General features: G+C 37.3%; 4 protein-coding genes across 4 annotated transcripts; all 4 read right to left on the minus strand.

The window, feature by feature from the left end:
- Positions 1-145: 145 nt before the first annotated feature.
- Positions 146-3,325, minus strand: LOC18098682 (autophagy-related protein 18a). Its single transcript, XM_006382432.3, has 4 exons — positions 2,551-3,325; positions 1,696-1,903; positions 1,258-1,384; positions 146-514 (listed from the first exon to the last, which is right to left on the minus strand). The coding sequence occupies exons 1-4, from the start codon at positions 3,277-3,279 to the stop codon at positions 427-429; spliced, it is 1,152 nt and encodes a 383-aa protein (XP_006382494.2). The 5' UTR covers positions 3,280-3,325; the 3' UTR covers positions 146-426.
- A 3,121-nt stretch (positions 3,326-6,446) lies between these two features.
- LOC18098683 (protein SRC2 homolog) lies at positions 6,447-7,678 on the minus strand. The gene has a single exon (XM_024602379.2). The coding sequence runs from the start codon at positions 7,494-7,496 to the stop codon at positions 6,585-6,587; it is 912 nt and encodes a 303-aa protein (XP_024458147.2). The 5' UTR covers positions 7,497-7,678; the 3' UTR covers positions 6,447-6,584.
- A 1,586-nt stretch (positions 7,679-9,264) lies between these two features.
- LOC18098684 (PWWP domain-containing protein 1) lies at positions 9,265-14,290 on the minus strand. Its single transcript, XM_024602377.2, has 2 exons — positions 13,123-14,290; positions 9,265-12,033 (listed from the first exon to the last, which is right to left on the minus strand). The coding sequence occupies exons 1-2, from the start codon at positions 14,066-14,068 to the stop codon at positions 9,569-9,571; spliced, it is 3,411 nt and encodes a 1,136-aa protein (XP_024458145.2). The 5' UTR covers positions 14,069-14,290; the 3' UTR covers positions 9,265-9,568.
- A 1,072-nt stretch (positions 14,291-15,362) lies between these two features.
- Positions 15,363-22,864, minus strand: LOC18098685 (acyl-CoA-binding domain-containing protein 4). The gene is made up of 18 exons (XM_024602378.2): positions 22,565-22,864; positions 22,074-22,144; positions 21,472-21,535; positions 21,313-21,384; positions 20,132-20,323; positions 19,941-20,018; positions 19,523-19,633; positions 19,307-19,373; positions 19,165-19,226; positions 18,665-18,804; positions 18,302-18,428; positions 18,108-18,222; positions 17,680-17,768; positions 17,071-17,154; positions 16,805-16,993; positions 16,545-16,700; positions 16,301-16,360; positions 15,363-15,825 (listed from the first exon to the last, which is right to left on the minus strand). Exons 1-18 carry the CDS (start codon positions 22,727-22,729, stop codon positions 15,634-15,636), a joined length of 2,034 nt encoding a protein of 677 aa, XP_024458146.2. The 5' UTR covers positions 22,730-22,864; the 3' UTR covers positions 15,363-15,633.
- Positions 22,865-22,883: the final 19 nt, after the last annotated feature.

The raw sequence follows: 22,883 nt of genomic DNA on the forward strand, positions 1-22,883 counted from the left end.
ATCGTTCCAAAGAGCCAATTTTCAGGAGCTCTCTGAAATTGTATAGCTTGTTTGATGAACAGAAGAACGTCAAACATTGAACGTATTAACACTATTGGGGTGGTTTTGTTAAATCACTGTCAAGCCTCATCCTTTACCTTCAATAAGATAAAAAAAGGATTGCCAGGTTGAGTATTCTGGCTCTGCCAACTGATCACCTAAGAAATGCTTGTCCCTTTCATCACGCTCACAGTCAAGGCTACTATTTTACATGAATTTACAGGGCACCATTATTAACAAAAAGCACGCACCAGAACCTTTTCTTACACCGCCCAACAATGGGGTTAATCCCAAGCCGATTTTAGTTACTCGCATGTTTATATGTAAAATTAATTCCAGTCTCCTGAGAAAATAATATTAACAATATTTACCCCCAAATTTATTGACTCAGAAATTCTCCACGTTCAGGAAATTGATATATTCAAGCTGGATCATCTCCCCACCAGTCACAGGGTCAAACTCACATCTATAGAAACTGCAAAACCATCCAGTAAACAACTTCGTTAAGATTATTCATGATCATTATTACAAAATTTAGGTGCAGTAAATATTAAAAACACGATCCATCCATGAATTACAGTGATATATTCATAATCAAAACAAGATATACATACAATCTTGTCCACTTAAAGCTGATTGAAGATCCACTGTTATCGTAACTAATACAAAACATATTCCGATGGGAGTCGAAATCATTGAGGCATATGAACCAATCATAGTATTAGAATGGACACATGGTAATATGGTTTATGTGATTACCGAAGATAACTTCTCATTAACTCTTGAATTCATCAACTAACTTGCAGAGTCTAGGTTCGATGGGAATTCAAACCCAGCACAATTGAGAAAAATCAGCTCAACTTGTTATGAATATGGAATGACACAATGATATCAGTAACACTACTTCTAAACGATTGTTCATCTATGCTCATCAGAATAAAGCAACAAGGGTTTTTAGTAGAAGCAGAATGAGACAAATCCAAAGCATATTCCCATGGAAGCCGAAGGAGCCACTATGGTCGAGGCATAAGAACTAAGCATATTATGAGAATGGACATCATTGCATTAATATGATTTTTGCTATTTTTCCAAAGACATTTTCACTATCAGCCCTAGGGATAACCTCCTAGCACACCACCCAGGGAACCATGCGAGTGCCAGGAAGAAAACAGGACAATGGATTGATTCAATTACCACAACAATCTGGTTTTTCATTACCTTCCATCCATGCCAATGATGACAATGGTGTTCTTCTGGTGGCCAAACCCAACACAGTACTGCAAACCTTCAGGTAATCGAAACCGAGCTACTGACCACTCAGAGCTGAAATACTTTGGCAATACCCCTGTAAAATAATGAGAGAAGCCCAATATAAGCTTCACTTCCAAACAATGATATCAAAACCTAAAGGGAAGTTATCTAGCAGGCTTGTACACTCGCCAATGACAATCAAAGATTCTCTGACCCATGCAAACTAATGAACTGGATTTAGAACTCATATCTTAACCTATGCAAGAGTGTAACATGCCCAGCTACTAAAATTTACTGGCTCCTATAGCCTTCAAATAACTGCTAGCACTAACTTCTCAGGAGTTCACACTAACTAGCACAGTATTTATAGTTCAAAGAATAAGTGACAATAAATAGGGAAATTACCTTTGAAAATGGAAAGAGATGAAAGTCTAGAATGAATTGGTTCAGATGCAAAGTGAGATCTATCATTTGGCAATGAGGGCAGGGACCCTGAATCAACCTTGAGACTAAAGATATGTACAGTTCCCTTGTCGCTTGAGACAGCTAGGAACTGAGCATTGGACGAGAATGCAAGGCTGTAGATATCTGCTCTATCCGCACCTCTCCTAACCTAGCATGGGGCACAAGAAATCATTGAACATTAGCAAATAGCATCAACAAACCACAGACAGGAAATTGGGTGTTTCTAGCTGGATGAAAATCTAGCACAAACACATGCTTACTTAATCGACCAAAAACAGAAATTGGACACATGTTCAATTATGTTTCCAACAAAAACAAATTAAAAATTCAAGCTCATAAAACATTCAAACCTAAAGATCTTATTCTTTTTTTTATAGAAACCTCATGATCTCATTACATTACATGCTCACTGCTTAAAAATCCGTTATCAATCACTTTACAATTCTTTGATTTATGCAACTACACTGCATTTTCTTATAAAAGAAATAAGCTAAATCTTCAATCAACAAGAGTGGCTGCGCACTTGTCTAATGTGATCAAAATTGGCAAAATCACATTAACATACCCATTAATTAATCACTGTGAAAATCATCCTTGCCAAAACTACCTCATGCAGACATATGCTCGCATCCAAAAAGTTCATTCCTTTCTACTTACAATCACATCAACAAAATTTTAACACCAATTAAGATTACAACAGACTCCAAAAACACCACAGCTAATTAGCTTACTAATCACCATAATCACAACCACATTGTCACATAATCAAACTAATTAGCTTACCAATTACCATACCTCTTGCAACAAAGTACCATCCAAAGAATTAAACACTCTAATCAAAGTCCCTTTACTGCTCGCCGTCGCTAACCTCCTCCCATCTTGAGTTAAACTCATACAAACAACTCTTGAATCATGCGCCATAACAAACTTACTCTTCTTGGACCCAAAATTCTCCACTCTAATTTGCCCCTTTTGCAACCCTAAACAAACCAAAACCATCGGTGACGAATTATGCGAAATCTCACACAGTCCAGTAGGGTTCGAAACCGTCTCAATTTGATTCAATAACTTCAAGTCCAAGAAATTATAAACAAAGATCTTTTGATTCAACACAACAACGATCATATCGCGACGAAGTTTCACGTTTTTCACCTCTGACCGGAACGATAATTCTCCGACACACCGAGAATCATGATCGTCCCAAATCATCACTTTGTTTCTGGGGTACATAGGGTCGGGTCCGCCACAGACTAGGCAGAAGATGTTGCTGCGGTAAAGCATGGCGACCAATCCGATGCCGCTGTGTGTGTCTATGTCGCGGCGGAATGAGGGTTTGAATGGGTCCGTGTCGAAGATCCGGAACCCGTTTTGGAGTCCAACTAAGAAGCAGGTGTGGTTTTGGTTGAAGGATAGGTGGTAGATTGGCGGGGTTGCTACTCGATTCGGGTTGTGGGTTATGGCGGCGGCGGTTGAAGAGGTTTTGGGATGGTCGGGTTCGAAATCGCACCCGGGTCGGGTCGCCATGAGAGGTTTGGGGTTGAAGAGAGTAGAGTGTTGAGAGGGGATAGGTTTTTGCGGGGATTTTATACCTCATGATGACACTTGGCAAGGTAAAGTTTAATCTAGTCCTTATATTAATACAACATTTTATTAAAATCCAAACCAATCACCATGATCACAAATTGAATAATAGAGAGAATTATAATAGATAAAAGAGAATCAAACTCTACAATTATATATATTATGGAAAAACTAATTTGGACCCATATAAACTAATTGGAACAAGAAAGCCAATAATGTCAAGTGAATATTGCCGTAAATTTACAAGATTAACCTCCACATGGTTCAGATGGCGACGCCGGTGGTGGTTCTCAAATTTAACCGTACAAGATTAATCAATATATGGTGCCGAATGGTGGAGCCTATCGACCTTTTTAGGAGCACCCCTAATCGTACCATGTCCAAAATCATACTTGAAAACCAAGCAACCTCGATGCTTTCCTGATGGAGTCACGACTGGACAAGAACCCTCCTTTGCTTGCTTGTCTTCTGTCCAATTATCCAAAAGGAGCTTGACCGGAAAATATACTTCTCCAAGAAGTTGGTTTCCACCAAGGAATATCGGGGTGCGCCAGATTCGAAACACAACCATCAATTGACTCTGCTGGAACACTGAATCTTCCAAGTAAAATCTCATCGGATAATCCCAAGTTGGACCGCTTATTCCTTTGTATGTGCAAACCGGTGTTTCTTGCCTGGAAATCAGAGAGCCACTGACGATGGAGGCCACAACACGAGTTTTGGAGAGCAATTTTGAGAGTTTAAGGCCTTTCAAGCACGTCACTATAGTTATAATGTCTAGAGTTCTGTAATCCATATTGTTGTGATCTTGAAGGAAAAGATCAAGAAGGTCAATATTATTAATTAAAGCTATTAATTTGAGCTGATTGAGGGGAGAAATCTGGCTTTGCATGCACAAAAAGATCAGGGTTTTTAAAGTGCTACGTTATATTATATAATCATATTGAAGAGAAACCCCTTGTCGTGCCAGGATTTTAAGTCATGGCAGAAAACAATGATACTACAAATTAAGCTTACCTTAATTATAATTAAGTAGGCTTTACTAGGATTACGCGAAGATTACTAGGATTTTGATACCTTAATTATAATTAAGTAGTTCTTTCTAAATACTTGGGAAAGCAATACTAAAACGATAATTAAACCTAGAAGACATCAATAATTGAAGCAAACATTAATTAAGCTTTTTTTTCAGCATTTTAAAGTTCAGTAATAAATTAACTTTAATGTATTTCTTCTTCTTTACCATGGCAAGAGGTGTGTATTCTAACACCAAACAACACAGTGAACTATCCATATAACACTAAACTAAATTAAGTTTGATTTTTGTAGGTTTTGTGGTAGTTTATGTTTTTTTAATTTAAAAAATATTAAATTTATTATTTTGAGGTTTTTTTAATGCTTTTGATGCGTTAATATATTGAAAATAAAAAAATTCTGAAAAATATTATTTTAATATATTTTTAATTAAAAAATATCCAGTAATATATTACTAAACACACATAATGAGCTGAGTTTGTTGGCTAACCCTTTGTTTTTTTCATTTTCCCTTCTCCGTTGTGTGTGGATGCCAAGTAAGGTTTAGAGCATGTTTGGAAATGCGGTGTAAATCATATTTTCTTAAATTTTAATTTTTTTTTGATAATTTTTTTTAAAATTTTTAGATCGTTTTGATGTGTGATAATCTCAAAAATAATTTTTTAAAAATAAAATAAAAATTATTTTAATATATTTCTAAATAAAAAAACACTTTAAACTATAACCGTTATTACAATCATAAACACACCAACATAAGCAATTTCCATGCCAACATCGACGTTAAACAAAGTACTGATGCCTTAATCATCTAGTAGGGGGACCTGTGGTAAGAGTTTGAAATCAATGAGTTTACTTTTCATGTGGTCTCAGGTTCGAGTCCTGTGGTTACTAATATGATGATCACTGGAGGCTTATATGATTGTTAACTTCAGGACTCGTGGGATTAGCTGAGGTGCGCGCAAGTTGACCTAGACATCCACGTTAATAATAATAATAATAATAATAAAAAAGAGTACTGATGCCTATACTGGCATGGAAGAAATGCTCCTGAATTTCTGGTGTACGTATCAACCCGTAATGTTGCCTTTGGAATCCCATAATTCCTTCCCACTCAATGGTCAATTTGCAAGATTTCAAAGAGTGTTGAATTGAATGATCCACTAGCTAGCGCTAGTGTGTGTATATTAGAAAAAAGGGATTCCCAATAATATATATAATTTGAGTTCAAATTCCCAATCAAACCATGCACGCACGATTCCAAGGACATTAAAAAGGAGAAAAATTGTGTAAAATCTTTTTTCAACTCATTAACAGTACTTTTCCTTTATATCTTTGAAAATTCAACTTTAAATTTTAATGGAAAGATAAAAATACTATTATTTGGATGTTATTATTCACCCAAAAAAAAAAAAAAAAACAACAATCCTTGTACAAGATATCAACCTAAAAGACCACCTGACATCATCAACATAAATATCAATATAAATATCATTGTGGCGATGGTTTTGTTATTAATTTTTTTAGTATTTTTAGATTGTTTTAATGGGTTAAATATATAAAAAAAATAAAAAAATAAAAAAAAAACCAAAGCATCCAAGCCTGTTTTGAAAGGGAGGACTGATGCCCTTTGCCGAAAGCTTCTTCCCCCCCTTCCCTAACATAAAGGCATGCAAGAACCCATTAACACTGCATTAGTCTTAACGAAGAAGCTGCCATGGAATTTTTTTCATTATTATTATTCTCGCTGCGTCCTTCCTCTATTAGTTTGGGATACAGACATGATAGATACCTCCTGCCACTGTCAGATTTTTATATATTTTGGAATGGTTGTTTGCGCTAGCACTGATGAGGCATGGATTTTGGTGTGTGTAATTCTCGAAGAACCATGCTAGCTAATCGAGAAATTAAGCATTTGAACTAACTACTATGAACATAGAGTGGATTCTTTTTCATTATAAAAAAGGCTCGAACACGAGATCTCTAAGAGAAAAAAACCTACTATCAGTTGAGCAACATGTTCATCAGCAACATGTTCATCGGCAACATTAGTGAAAATTTGTTAAGAAAGAAAGAAAGAAAGAAAGAATAGTGCTAATCTTTTATAAATATTCTTCAAATATTTCATAATACTAACATTACTTCATTAAAAAAACAAATCAACATATTTCCTCTACCACTCTTCTTAGGAAATAAGAAAATGCAAAAAAAAAAAACTAAAAGTCGAAGCCACCATCAAAACCACCATCAAAGCCACCATCATAACCACCCATGTCACCAACATCAGAAATCATATCACCAACCAGCAATCCACCAAGCAATCCAGCTCCCAATCCCAAACCCATTTTTCCTCTACCACTCTTCTTAGGCCTCTGTTGTATCCCAGGTTGATACCCACCACCATACATGGGTTGTGGTGGGTAACCCGGATACCCTTGTCCGGGAGCAGGTGGGTACCCACCATAACCATGTTGTGGTGGCGGCGGCTGATTATAAGGATATGGATAAGGAGTCTGGTGCTTATCCCCCCCCGCTTGAGGTGGTGGCGCAGGGTATGCATAACTTGAACCTGCAGCACCCTGATATCCCATCACAGGGTAGGCAGTGACAGGCTTGTTCATTTCCTTCCCGCCGGCAGCAGCATGATATCCCATGGCAGGGTAAGCAGAGACGTTCCCGTCCATCTTTTTCGCCATCGCCGGCGCAGTAACATTGAATTTCTCGCCAAATTTAAACAAGAAATTCAATGTTCCTTTCATCCTCCCTCTCGGGGCAGTGACGGAATAGCTTAAGGAACCTTTCCCATCCTTTGCACCCAGCAATTCATTGACAGGCACGAAGACTACACCAACATCTTTATCTCCCAACATTCGCTCAGCTTTAAGCATGAACTTGAGCTTTAAGCGATTCTGTTGAGCAGCAACATCATCGATGGTGAATTTCAAGGGGAAATTCCATACAGGATTTGGCCCAGAGTCTTTATGAACGTGTGTCTTCTGTTTCTGCTTAGAATTATAATCATCTCCTTTGAGAGAAACAACACAGTACACATCCATCTTGCCGAAAAGATTGGCATCTTTGAGATCTTTGGCTGAGATAACTGTGATCTCTAATGACCTGCACTCCATGATACTATTTTCCTCTACAAACAAACAAAAACGATCAAGGTATTGTTATCAAGAATAAGAGAGAATTTTTTCCTTAAAGATTGTTCTTTTTCGGGGGTTTTCTATAAGAGTCAATTGAGAAACGTTGGGTATATATACAATTCTGTTTGGTTCGAAGGAAAGTGACCGGAAAATTCCTGAGCCGCGCGAGCCGTCTTTTAAATGAGAGGCTCAAGAGGTTTCCCTTTTTAAGATTCTCTATGAATAATATCCTACGCGTTTTTTTTCCAAAAGCAATAGTTATCTATAAGCTCTATAAAATATATATATCAAAATTATTTTTTAAAATTTATTTTTAACATTAATATATTAAACTAAAAAAAATAATTTTTTTTATAAAATATAACTTGATAAATCAGTATAATGGTTAAATTCCGTTTGGAGATTAATTTGACAAATTATAATAAATAAATATTAATTAAATCAGATTAATAATTAATATTAATAGTACCTTCCTCTTGATCCGATAATCATGTACAATCTATTCAAGTAATTCAAGTTAAATGTGTATTCATAAAAAAAAATATAATTCGTTAATTATCTTGTAGGAGGATAAGCATAATAATTAGAGGTAATAATTAAGATAGAATGGTGGATAATATCTTTTTTTTGCCGTCGGGCAAATGCTTGGAATCCCCGTGTCTGTATTTAATAGGAAAGTAAGTATTGCTAATTAAGATTAGATATGTAATTTTTATTTGTCTTTTCCTTACCCTCGAAGGAAAAAAAGTATTCTTCTAGAAGGACGGAGAATGAACGATATATTATAGACACGTAGAGGCACACGTCTCCTTGGAACGTGTAGCAAGCAGTAATATTGTAGCAGCCGATTTCTATCATCACAACGATGTGTTGCCGGCTTTGTAGCATGACCGGTAGGATTAATTAAAACCTGGATTGACATGATGGCTCCACTTGGATGCCATTTATTTGGGTTTTTGAAATATTTCGAGTTAAAGAAAAATAAAATAAAATAAAATAAAAATTTATTTGATTTGATTAAAAATTTAAGTTGACTTAACATGAATTTCATCTGATCTTTTAAAAAAAATCATAATTTGATTTTAAGATGCTTGAGAATATGGTATTGAATGTTTTTTAAAATATTTTTTTATTTAAAAATACACTAAAATAATTTTTTTTATTTTTATTTTTAAAATTATCCAAAAACATTAAAATTTAATCCTTGTAATTTATCACAAACAACCAATTATTCCTGAAATTTTTTTAATCGATATACTTAAATCTCTATATTTTTAAATTCATGCATATCCACTTGACTTTTTTTTTTCTAATTTATTTTTATTTTTTATTTTAAAGTATAGGAAAAGTAAGATATTTTCTTGAAACAAAATATTACTGAATTAGGCATGACAAACACTCATCAGATGACTATTTAATTATTTTAATACTGCAAGGAGTTACTAATTTATTATAGTAGTAAATAATCATTAGATTTTGGGTGCGACCATAGACGTTCGGTGGACTATATACAACGAATTCATTGCCACAGGCAGGTCGCTATCTAACAGGAAGAGGCACCGAGCAAATTGGTACGAGCTCTCACCACATGCAGATCAAGCACAAGATGATCGGCGTGATGCACCGCTACAAATACATTGTTTTTGACAGGTGCAATCACAGTGGACCGCGTTGGCTAACGGGCACATAATGGAAATGCCATGAGCAGGTATAACGTGAGAGATAATAAAGGGGGGAAAAGAGCCCAAAAGCAAAAGGATGGCACTGGTACAAATTCTTGACTAGTCCACTCTCAAAACTACATAGTTTTACACCAAACTTGATCGTGATGGATTTGCTTAAATGGCACCCGGCAAGAAAGACCCCATGTCCATGTGTTTCAGTTGCTGCTTCTCACGACAAAATTTTGGGCGGCCATGTCGATTGTGTCTCAATTGCTTCACACCCAATAGCAATCGTGCAGCTTTGGAGGAGATGGCTGGCTTTTTTTTTTGTTTGTCATGCAGTCCAATCCTTTGATGAGAGTTGCGAGTATCGGCCCATATTTGTTGTCAAAGAGGGTGGTAAGGCATATAGCCTAACAAGCCTGACACAGAGGTGACAAGATCGTTGCATGTTGTCAAAAGGCTCAGCATCTGCTGAGAGATATCCATGCTTGGTGTACTAGGTCCAGAGCTTGGTGGAGGAATAATGAAATTGTGCAAATTTCTGGGTGGTACTTCAGTATGATGGTGTGAATTATTAAGTGGGTCATTCGCAAATTGAGTAGGAAGGGGAAGGATAGGCAATGGAGATGGAGGAATAACCTTTTGAAAGTTCTTACTACTAAAATCCATAGCAACAGTAGTAGTAGGAGCACCACCATCAGCAAAACTAGCATTGTTGTTGAAGTTGTTTCTATTACCAACCATCATTTGCTCTCCCCTATTAGTTTCTTCCCCACCCAAAATGAATTTTACACGTGTTCCTCTACCACCATTACCACCAGGTACTGGTACTGCTTCTTCACCATTTGGTTTCTTCAATATCGATTTCAGCTGGCCTGCTGACTGTGAAGGAGGCTGGTGTGCAAATGCTGCTGCTTGTCGTTCCACCAGAGGATCCTTGGCCTGTGTGGCATCAACAGAAGTGTCATCACCTCTGCTTTTTTCAGATTCAGGTGCCTCAGATGCAGGGGCGCCCACTTCCCGGAGGTTGTATCTTACATTCACATTGCCAAACAAGGATTTGTTACCAACAGCATATCTGAGAGCTGCCTGTGCATCAAGCTTTCTCCGGAACACAACACGGCATTGTGATGACTTCCAAAAGACACGGATTGCAGACTGATCTATCGACCCAAATCGAGCAAACTTTGCCTTCAGCTGTGCAGCAGATGGAAGCGATGTCTCAGGAGGGAACTTCATCACCAACATGGTGGGCTCAGTATCTCTAACTGGAGGCTCCATCTTTTTATAAGAATCTGGTTTAACTAACTTTCTAGGAGCTTGAGCCACTGGCTGTTTGCCTTCAGCTCGCTGGGTAGCGGCAGGCGGTTTTCCTTCTGCTCGCTGGGTAGCCACCGGCTCCTTTCCTTCTGCTCGCTGCGTATCCAAACTTCTCTGTCCAGCCTTCTTCCCAGAAGCCAATGACTTCAGGTGAGTAATTTTTTTCAACCTTTTTGCCGCAATTTCTTCCTGGCGATCAGATGGCAACCGCTTCTGTCCAGCTTTTGTTGGATCATCAAGTCTGGCAAGGGATTTTGCTGGTTTTGAAGATGTCAAACCTCTGGAATTCTCACTGGCAGAATAGTCAGAAGCCCCGATATTGGAAGAGGATTTAGCGCCACGAGCTTCAACAAGCTCAGTCTCAGATGGTGGTGATAAAGCCAAGCTTTTCTGGTAAACAAGAGACCGGAATCGAAGAAAGAAAGACATTGTAACTGAAGGACTGTTTCTTTCTGCACCATGAAAGGGATCAAGAGCTAGAGCATGCAAATCACTCAGTAGCTGGGGTAGCTCAAGCTCAATACTGTTGGGCAAGGTATTGCTGGCTCCAACATCTTTCTTCTGACTGTTAAGCTGAAAATCCTCTCCAGGAGACATACTGATTTGAGTGGACTTTCCAGATGAGATTCCCGCTACCCCACCTTTTCCAGTGGCCAACCGCTTCTTCGGATGATCAGGATTAGTTTCTGCTCCCAACTCTTTCTTCCTTTTCTTCTTTTTCTCCCCCATAATAGATGTCTCAGAGCTGAGGGGCCCCGTAGGCCGTTTAACGACTTTGACCTTCTTCACTCCAGTACCAGTACTTGTTCCACCAGATTGTGAGGCATTAAGTGGTGAAAGATGTGAACCAGGGCCACCATCCTGAACTTTACTCAATCCACTGTCTCCTTCAGCTCTTGCAGAAAAGTTTAGTTCAGTTTGCTGAGAAACTTCATTCGATCTGGATGCTTTTGCACTCTCTTCATATTTAAGGTCAACTATACCCTCCTGTTCCTGAAAGGTTGGTGATGTACAACCTGAAACACCCTTAAGCTGCTCCTTCCCAGAAAAATCAGACCACCCCACACTTTTCAGATTGTCAGCCACATCAGATCCTGGTTCACCTTTTATTTCTTTCACAGCATCCTGGTTATCAAGAGATGGCTTTGCATTTAAACTAGCACCACCATATCCTGGAGCCTGATTCGAAAGTAATGCTGCTTTGCCAGCACCATCTTCACTAGAATCAACACCTTCTTTGGTTATGAATGGAGACTGTTCATGTTTTTCTGAAATGTGGGGTGCTGGAGCTCTTTTCTGCAACACATAATCACCAGCTTCTGCTGCTGATGAACCTTCCACGTGAATGGCTGGGGATGATGAACTTGCTTGCCTTTGGCCAATTTCAAAAGTTCCCGGGTCATTTGGCTCGTCTCTTCGCTGAAGGAGATATTTGTCCCTTTTTGAATGCTCCTTGACTTTTATAGGTTTTTTTGAGCTCTTCTCACCACCCAGAGCTTCAGCTATCACCAATGGACCACTTAAAGGAGCTGAAGGAGCAACAACCAAATGAGAATATGAAACATAGGATAAGAAAAAGCCAATAGAAGGGGCAATACGAAAGGACAATCAAGAGAAATTCATGAAACACACTCTAATAAAGGAAGAAAAGTGCAGGACCCGTGTATGATTCGTGATGATAAAAGAACCAAACCTATACCAAAAATGCAAGTGTTTTATAAAATCCCTAAAATTACAGAACATAGAATTACGTGGTCAGTGAATCTTACACAACAAAAAAAGAAAAGAAAAGAGTGTTGAGTATATTACACACATTGCAGTTTTAATTGCAACAGCAAGTTAATTTTAAACTCAGAATTTTAGGCTAGAAGTCTTAATACTACCTGCCTTTATTTGACATGAAATGAAACAATTCAACTCAGGCATAACATTTTATTACCCGGCAAATTGGAAATCCTTCCGTGAATCAAATGTCAAATTCAATAGCAAGCAACTACATTAAAAGGGGACAATTAGTTCTCAAAGGCAGACAAGATATAAAGATCAGAAATTTCCATTTTGGAAAAAGATTGAGTTGAATAAAAGGACACACACAATGATGCTTTGAGGTGAAAATCAGAAATACAAGCATTTTAAAAAATACATAAAAATAAATGTGCATGCTTGCTATATTAAGAGTTTCAACAAAGTTGTGCACGCATCCTCAAAAGCTATTGTGATACAACCACTACGTTACACTTTGTCAATGAGTTAAACAATTTACCATTTGATAACCACTGACACCCCATCCTTATGTTATAAAACAGAGTGAGATCTTAACTCTCATACCTTCACTGCAAATTTAAGGTAAACGCTTGTGTTGCATCAGAGAAGTGAAAGCACTCAGTGCACAAGCAAAAGCATAGTGAAGTAATTCTAACTATTTGTCATTACTCAAGGAGAAATGTAAAATGGCATCTGATAGAAACAAAACGGCACACAAGGAAGAAGCATGGATATCCACCATCACGGGGCAATAAAATCAAGATAATATCTCCAATGCACAAATCAGACCAGATGTTCAAAACCTATGCAATCTGCAAAGCTCACAAATCAGGGAAAGACAAATAAGACAATACCTCGAGCTGGCTCTTTAGCAAGCTGATTTGAAACCTTAGCTGTATCATTCAAAGGCCGTGAATTGTGAACTCCAAATGCCTGTGCATATGTCTCATCAAACTCTTCAAACACAGCCTTGCGAAATGCTGAAACCCTAGCCTTATTCTTAATAAATTCAAGACCATCCTGATCACACCCATGAGGCCCCGCTGCCAACTGCTTCACAAAAGCAAGAGCTTCACCCGGCTTAAACCCATCTCTTACCTTCATAATCTGATTCACCGAGTAAACCCCTCCTGGCTCATAATCCGGCACATCCACTGCAAAATACCCTGCCACATTCGCAGGCCTAATATTATACTTATTCCTACACTTACAAGCCAAACCAAGTGCACTCCTCCTACTAGCCTCATCTGTAGCCTCCTCTACCGCCCTAATGAAAGTCCTCGAATTCGTCTGCTGCGATTTCTCTGCGAAATTCGCATCAAACGGAATAAGCTCCGCCGGATCAAACCAACCATAACTACTATCCCCAAAAAACGCAACCAACACATGACCTTCCCTCCTCGTCCGCCTCACCGAAGACGAAGCAAACGCCTCATTAAATATATGCCCCGGCCACCACGGATGCGATTTCACTTTCCCCCATACCATATCACCAACTTCAAAACCGTAACTTAATGCCCTAGACGTACCTTCCATTGCTTCATTCTTTTCATTAGCAACAAAATCATCAAATTCACTCCATAAAGATTTATAATCCCCTACCGCTAACCTGTTATTCTGCTCTCTCTCTTCAAAATCAAAACTGCTTTCACTTCTCAACTCAGAAACCCTAGATCCTTCTTCTTCTTCCTCTTCTTCAACCTTAGAAACCCTAACATTGTTAACTTCCTGTTCAGAAACCCTAGGTTTTTCTTCTTCCTCTTCATTCGAATTTTTCGCGTCCGATTCAAAAGATATCATTTGCGAGAGGTGGAATTGATAAAATAAACCCTAGAAAGCTGGCGTCTTGAAGGCTAAAAAGGCATTTCTATTCAGACTGATTAGGGTTTGTTTGGCTCCTGTGAAAGTGTGACTGAGATTTTTGTAGGGAAAGAGATAAGGGCGTGTTTGGATGGAGAGAAAATTACGAAGGTTTTATGCGGTAGTGTGGGTATCATATGAGGAGCTGTAGAGGGTTTTTGGATGGTGCTACGCTATTTGATAGTGGAAGGAAAAGTTCGGAGTGGGTTCTGGCCGTATGATGGAAACGGGGCCCACCAACTTTCTCTTTAATGATTTTTTTTTTTGGAAGTGAATTTTGAAGAAAATAGGAAGATGAGAACAGCGTGAGATCAATTATATATATATATATATATATATATATATATATATATATATATATATATATATATATATATATATAATGAATGAGGTTGATAATTGTCTGGACCAAATCATTTTCAAGATTGTTTTTAGGACAGTATTTTTAATTTTTTTTATAACGAGATTTAAAGTATATTCATTGTGTTCCATAAAAAATTTCATAAATATACTAATTTGAATTTAAATAGTTTTGTTTTGATACTGAAAATTATTCTCATAAAATGAGAACTAAGTTTTAGGATTTCCAGATGTAATTTAGAAATTGACTTGAAAGATAATTTAAGTTATTAGGGCATTAAATCAACTCGTGAATTAAAACGATTTTATTAAAATAACGTTATTTTATTTTGTTTTTTGAGTTTTTAAGGTTTACTTGGCAGTTGGCAATGTTTGAGCTAGATTTATAAAATTAATCAAATTACTAATTAACAGCTGAATCAAGTTTCAAGTTTAGATCAACACGACCATGGACCAGGGAATGTATGGATCTTCTTTGCATATTCTATTGGCACTTTTATGTCGTTATGACCACTCTATACTCTGTAGTATCATAAAAATCACTAATCCACCAATTCAGGTTTGTGAGAGTTGACGAATATTGTTTATTTTGACTCAGATATTGAATCAGCCATGACTCGTGATTAATCACAATATTATAAAGATTCGAGTGAATATGAAGAGGAGGAAAGGGCCGTTCATCACACTTACTCCTTCGCAACTCCATGTTCATAATTATGGCAGCTCAATAAATTCTTGGTTGAATAGACAACTAGCTATACAGAAAAGGGAAGAAACAGAATCAGAATAGTTTCACGGAAAAAATCAACAATTTCTGTAGATAGAAGTACAATTAAGAGCTTAACATTGCTATAACAAAAGAATGTTGGCCAAATTTTGTTGGAAAATAATGAACTCTATAATTTAGTGACCATTCAAAACAGTAACGTTTACTTCCAATACAAACCCTGTAAAAATTTGCAGTGACGACCGTATGAAACTACTAACTATACCCCAGAGGGACTTCATTCTGACCCAAATTTTTTTTGATATCTTTATTCCCATCACAAAAAGAACCAGGCTAGTGAAACAAAAATATTTGGTAGGTAGTGGATCAGTGAGAACCAAATCTACACAATCACTACTTACCAAGGCTTCCACAAAATTTACGCATCGTCTTCTTCTTGGTTGCCAGAGTCAGGGGTTCCAGCAAGCCAACCCCACACGCCACCTGAGCCCTGCCTATGATTTGCATTCAAGGCATGTTCAGAGGCAGCCTTTTGTCGTTGCAGGAGTTCAAGTTCTTTTTGCAGTGCCTCCATATTTTGAAGCTTTTGTCGTAGTTCCGCAACGTCAACCTGTTAGTTCAAGGAGTAATTAACACAAATGAATATGTTTCGTAACTGGTGCTGCTATTTTTGGAAGATTCGCTTATTACTACACCTGTAAGTAAAAGGAGAGTATAAAAGAAGCTAGCGGTTCTTAATTAACATAATTCACCCTACTTATCGTAACAACAAGAAGGCGAATATTTTATCCGGCCATTGTTCAATCTCCTTTTTTTGTACAGTAATTTTGTGGCAAACCAAACACAGTTTCTTTTCCCTGATATGTAGACATAAGATGATATTAGCCATATCTTCAGTTCTGGGTTGGGTTACTGAACTAGAGATATCTTGTGGCTGTTTTGACCAAAAATGAAAAATTAAATGATACATATCAGAGAAGTCAACAGACAAAGATTGTAGTTCTTCATGGAAGTTCCAATAATTTCCCCCATCAAACCCAAAGAATGGGAAAAAAGAATATGAAGAGAAAGTAGCTAGGAAATACCTCTAGTTTGAAACATCTTGACTGATCAGTAGCGAGTTGACCACGTACAGATTGGAGCTCCTGTGATGCCAAGAGAACAAAATTAAGGGGCATTTGATATAGAAAGAAAGAACATCTTATGAGCTGCAGAAAAGTTGATAAGTGGAAAACAAACACAGGATAAATTTCAGATGGCATGCAACTCTGGTACAAGATTTGACAGAAGTGCTCGAAAGATGACTAAACCTGTATGTCAGGTGATTACCTTGTAAAGATCAGTGTTACGAGTCTCAGCATCAGTTAACTCTTGCTTTAAATGGAGAGTTTGCAACTTCTCCTTGCTGAGTGAAGAATTCAGTTCTTCTCTCTCAGCCTTTAAAGTAGCTAAAAGATGCTCACTAGTTCCCTCACCTCTAGATTTCTGCATGGAATTCAAAGTCTTAAGGATGCAAATCCAAAACAACAATACAGCAAAAGAATTTGTGAATCTCTACATCTTTTAAAAAAAAATGCAATTTGCCATACCGTGGACCCTTGGTCCATGTTATCCATAACAATTTCCCTAATTTTGCCTTCATGCCCCCCTTCAAATTCAGAGTCCACATCTCTGGTGGGATTTGTAATGTTATGGATAGCAGAAACACTGTCGGGCACAGGAGTCTCTGCTATTTTTGATTCCAAAGTTGATTTGTGGCTTGGCTTAAGAACATTGACCTGACAACAGAACAAAATCAGAAAGAAGGAAAGAAGGAAGGGAGGGGAATCCACAAGAAAGGAAGATTGCTACTAACTTCATTGCTGTAATGCCCGTTATATCCTCCAAAAGACACAAGAATATCTTCGCCATTATAAGAGCTCAAGACCAAACTCAAGCCCTGCAATAAAAGATGGTCAGCTGATTCTACTTGAGGGAAAAAAATCACAGTCAAGAAGGCCAAGCCTATCTGTCTACAGCTTGTCACCCCCTCAGTAGTAATGATGGAATTGATAAAACCAATTCTAAGATAACTATAAATACTAGAGAAAGAAAACAACATCAAAGACTGAAATTGACAACACTTATACTAGCATGATAAATTCAGACTCCATTACAGAAGGCAGCAATAAACTCAACAGTTTAGATGCATCTAAATCACAATTCACAATCTCTACAGCGCTCAGGTACACATCCTTTGATTACTCATAACAGCTAAACTGTTGATAATTTATAGAAGTTGCTCCTTATTAAAGCTCTATTAAAATAAACCAAGCAAAAAAACTTTCAAGACGCATGGAAAACTTTTGCGCTCCGTAGATTTTGATGGTTGCAAAACGTTTCACATGGAACACAAAAATCATACAACTTTCCAGTAAAATTACATGCAGCTTGAAATAGTTCACAATTCTGTTAAGTAAAATACCTCACTGGCAAGAGGAACACGCCCTTGAACAGAAGTTACAACAGACCAGCCAAGTGTAGACATGTTGAGGACAGCAGTTTCAGAGACCCCTAAACAACGTAGACAGAAAGGAATATATGAGATAAATTTATGAAGCTGGAGAGAAATTTAAATCATTCAAATCAAAATTCCTGTCCATTTTCTTCCATTTAAAACTACTCAACTAATAGAATAAAAAATTTCATTCTTACTGGGATCAATACTTAAACAGGCTGGGGACTTGCTACAGTCATTTTTTACAAAAGTTAACATGAAGGAATTTCCAGGAAAAACTTTTTTCCCTTTTTTCTTTGTGTTTAAAATTTTACTTCATTCAGGACAAATGGAAAATATAAAAGGATTTGGTAGCTAATGCTAAATGCATAAGCTCCAAGTTGTAAAATATATACCAGTCTTGTTGTCACCACCACCAACAATAAACCAATTCTCCCCAACTGTTACACCGGCATGTCCAGCCCGGGGTGTAGGTATCTCCCCCTGTTGTGCGGGTCTCGTCCATTCCATCTAAAAATCCATGTATGTAGAAGATATTACTAACAGTCCTATTGCACAAGAGCAAAAACATTGAGATTAATTATCTTACAGTTTGCAAATCAAGCACATGCAGATCATTGAAACAAGTGGCATGTGAGCCTCCACCAAAAATAAGAAGGTAACGCTCGGCATGTACTGCAGCAGCATGATCAGATCTTGGAGATGGAGACACCCCACTGTAAAATAATAAAGAAAAATTAATCCTTGCTCACATTGTTCCATTTTTAACAGAAGTCCAAAGATCCACTCACATTCATATCTCAAAAATTGGATGTGAGCTAGAAACATGAGATATTGTTGTGGTCAATAGCAAAAATCATAATAGGTTCAAAGTGAAATCTTATTTATATGTGCTAATCTGGAGAGTTGTATCTTAAATCATCATGGCATCAATTTGCGAGATTCATCTTACATAGCATCAATTTCATCCCAAGTCATGGTTTCTAGGTCAAGGATATGCAGATCATTCAAGAGAGATCTCTTCGCATCTTGTCCACCAAAAATCACTAAGCTTGTCCCGACAAGGGTAACTGATTGACCTCCACGTGAGATCTGCAATGCATGAAATATGCAACATTTTCTACATTATATAAGTAACCAATATCATAAAAGAGAATGGAAAACTGTTGAGCATAAGTATTCCATTGTGATTCACTGTTACAGTTTCGCAAGTCCAACCCACAATTTCATTTCAAGTGTCAATATGCTAACAACAAGTTTTGGCTGAAAATCACAAAGAAAAATAATTCACAAATTTGGCAAAAGAAGAAAAAAATTTAAGTCAAGATTTAAAATTTCTTCTTTGTGCATCAGCACAGCAGACTACAGCTTTGAACTTTGAATAATACAGTGATTCAGTATTTTTGTTTTGTATGAAATGCAGTAGATGAAAGAAAGGAAAAAAAAACATACCGGTGCTTTCCCATAAGTCTTTAAGGTTGACCAAGTACAAGATTGAAGATCAAATACCTTGACTGTAAAAGGAAAAAAAATCAAATATTAAGGCAATGTTGGTTAAAATCACTCGGCCACATAATGATAATACATTATATACCCTGGATAGTTTCAGAAGGATCCTTTGTATGTCCAGCAATTGATAGAAGCTTGTTCTCCCATGGTATCTGCAGAAACAGAACACACATTGTCCTATTCATCAATGTGTGAGGATAATTCAATACCACTGCACACTTGTCTGCAGATGGATCAGCATATTGCGAGAAACTTGCTTCAAGAAGTTCACGTATAAAAGGAAATTCAGTTATATACTAACCAAGGAATGGCCAGCACAAGGAGTTAATTTAGCTGGAGACTGTCCCTCCTGTGGCTCATTCTCAGCCTTAAAATTGACCTTATACCATGACCAACTTCTCAAATCTAGCACCTGCATAGGGCACCGAATTTTGAGAAACAATATTTAAAAAGCTGTTGGCATAGCTGACAGTCATTTTCGACGGTCATTAGTTCAACATAAAAGCAAAATACACAGTAAAATATAAGAGGTAAAATGGAGTTTAAAAGCACAGGACCATGAAATGTAATATTTAAAATATTCTAGGATTCCAGCTTTAGTTTGATATAGAGCATAGCTTTTCAGGAAAAAATAAGGATTATATCTGCACCAAACAAATAAATATTTATGAACTTAGTTACATCTACCAAAATAATATTCCAGTCTATGGTTTGCCTACATGAAGATCATTGAGATAGCGGCCATTGTGATTTCCCCCATATATGTACATCTTATCTTGAACAATTGCTGCTCCATGCTGGAAAATAAGAAAGAGCTTGTTCAGAGAGAATGACAGGAAAGCAGAGGAAATGAAAATAAACAAAAGAAAAGGGACCAAGTGCAGTTGTCATTTTAAAAAGGTTTTCTCACCTCATATCGGGCTTTTGGCAGTTGGCCAGTTATTGGAGGTGTAATCCATTGATCATAGACAGCAACTGACCCAACATCTTCTGAGACGACATCTTTATCCTGAGTTTCTACAAGGGTTCCATTCTCAGTAGAAATGGTCTTTGTGTCTGGGAAAGAGTTTCCATTCTCGATGACATGCTCATCTGAGTAATGCTACAAGAAGCAATATCAGGTAAGCATGCAAAACTCAGGAAGGAGAAATTAATGAGAAAAGGTGCAGAACAAGGCACAAGTATCACATTGATGGCCATGATGAGCATTGTTTCCTTCAGTTCTTTCCCTCCACTGTTTTGATTTTAAGTAGAATAAAGGAAAAGGAAAGCTCCCTAATTAAACAAATGCAACTCACTAGAAACACACACATGGACATACAAGCAAGGCATGCTTGAGCAAGCCTCCATAAAATGAGACATAAATATACACTTTCATTGGATCTGTTCAATTAAAAGTGATGTACTTATGTGAGAGCAGAAGTGGCATTAGCTGTGCAATTTGAAAGTTCTTGATTGAAGGTGCTGGTGGTGCCTGTGGTAAGCTATGAAATTGATGTGTTGTCGATGGCAGGTGGTAGCAGGGTAGTAGCTATGGATTGTGGTGGAGGATGGTTTGATTGAGGTAAGCAGTGACACTTTAATGACAGCAGCTGTGATGATTCAAATAGCTAGTTGGTCATTGCTCAACATTTTCCTTCCCTCTAACTGAAATTTTCCTTGTTCAATATTCCAATGACTCTCTCCATTTTATCCTTTGCTTAAATTGTGTTGCCTAAATGAATCATACATGGTGTGTTCAAAGGACAAAAATCAATTGCCACACATACTTTTATTATGTTGAATTTGAATTAGGAAACGTGAATTAGAAAACCATTCAGGTGCTAAAAAGTTGTCACATGACACTGGTATCATCTGTGAATTACACATAAATAATTCAACTTGTGCATCAACAATCATGCACACACCTAACTAAACAAAGAGTCATTAGGACAACTAACAAAGGTATTGGTTCACATATATACTTAGATATTCTTTCTTATGTTAACTAGCAGAAATATCAATCAAAACATATAGAAGTAATTCATGGTTAGAAGATAAAATATCCAGAAATGAAAATAAGCTCCAACATATAACACTCAATGAACTCACATTCACTTGTGTGTCTGTGACAGACTCTGAGATAGAGTTAGATGCTCTAGAGTACCAACTTGGATCATCTTCCTGCCAAAGAGAAGCAAAAATAATACTAAATTAACTTGTATTAAAATCATCACGAAAAGATGAACCTGAAAACCCCATTGCCATTACCTCCAGTATTTTCACAAAGAGACGCATGGCTTCTGTGGAAGCCATATTTTCAAGCCCCTGCCAGCTGCACAAACACCAACATTTTTAGAGGAGCACTTTCATCCATGCATTCAAACAGATTTATTATAATGAAAATACAATGTGCAAATTAGCAAATGAGAAATAAAATGACAATGGTGCACCATCTAAATCACTAGATGGCAATCTTTTAGAGATTCCGGCAACTGTTCACTGGATCATAACAAGCACATTATATTGGCCTCCTACTTCACAAGAGACAGATCCATCCATCGAGCAAACCCAAAGGAGTTCAGGAACTAAAAATCACCCTCCTTGGTGCAACAAATTAAAAATGATCCTCTAAATTCCACGAAAAGTTCTAAATCCACACTAATCTTCCCCAACACAGTCATGTTCTCCATCTTACACGTTGCTTTATTCTAGCAAGTCTCGTTTCCAATTTCTTCACATTTTCTGCTCCAACTTTCCAAAATCTCGTACTTCACCTATTACGCATCTAGCCTTGGGTGAATAAATAACAAGTACACACTAAATACAGATCCAAAAGCAAAACTAAAAGCCGATGAGCAAAGCAAACAAACCTTTTCCATTTGCTTTGTTCTACAGCCTTCCAGCTACTAGGTTTCGGCACATTACACGGTCCAATTGTCGCCTGCAATCACATTCCAAAAACTACCAAATTCACTAAAAAATTCGGATTTACACAATTCACTCCAAACTCATTGCGTCGTAATAAATAATTAAAAAGAAAACTAACATTTTCAGATCACAGTTCAATTTTTAATCACCCTAGATCCACTAAAATTACACACTCAAAACGCGCAACATATGCAAAAAGAAAATAAACTAGAAAATAAGTAACACTGAAACACTCATAAATCGCGTAAAAAAGAATTACAGTATTAAACACGCAAATTATAATATAGAATCGAGCTAATAAAACCTATAATTAATAATAAAAATAACGGAAAATAGAATTAAAATTCGCGCCAGAACAATGCGAATCAGATCGTGCAATGTACGAGTTGAAATAGAAACGCAATGGATCGGGGAAAGGAGATGGAGAGGTGACCTGCTGGTACAAAGCGTAGAGGAGGAGAGCGGTGTCGTTTTGGAATTTAGAAGAGACAGTGGTGGTAGAGTTGTGAGATCCATCAAATCCAGCGTATGATGCCGCTGCATAGAATCGCTCAGGATATGCGAGGCCAGAGCTTGACCTCGCCATCGCCATTTGCATACGATAATTTATCAATTAATTACTCTCTCGTGCGTGTTTCTGACTCTTTCTCTGGTTTGGTTTGAGAGATTTGAAATTATTTGCGTGAGAGAGATTGTGAAATGGAAGGAAATATTTGGTTTTTGTAGGGGAAGTGCTTATATGGTATGGTGAT

This window comes from Populus trichocarpa, chromosome 5 (genome assembly GCF_000002775.5).
Source record: "Populus trichocarpa isolate Nisqually-1 chromosome 5, P.trichocarpa_v4.1, whole genome shotgun sequence".
Lineage (NCBI taxonomy): Eukaryota > Viridiplantae > Streptophyta > Magnoliopsida > Malpighiales > Salicaceae > Populus > Populus trichocarpa.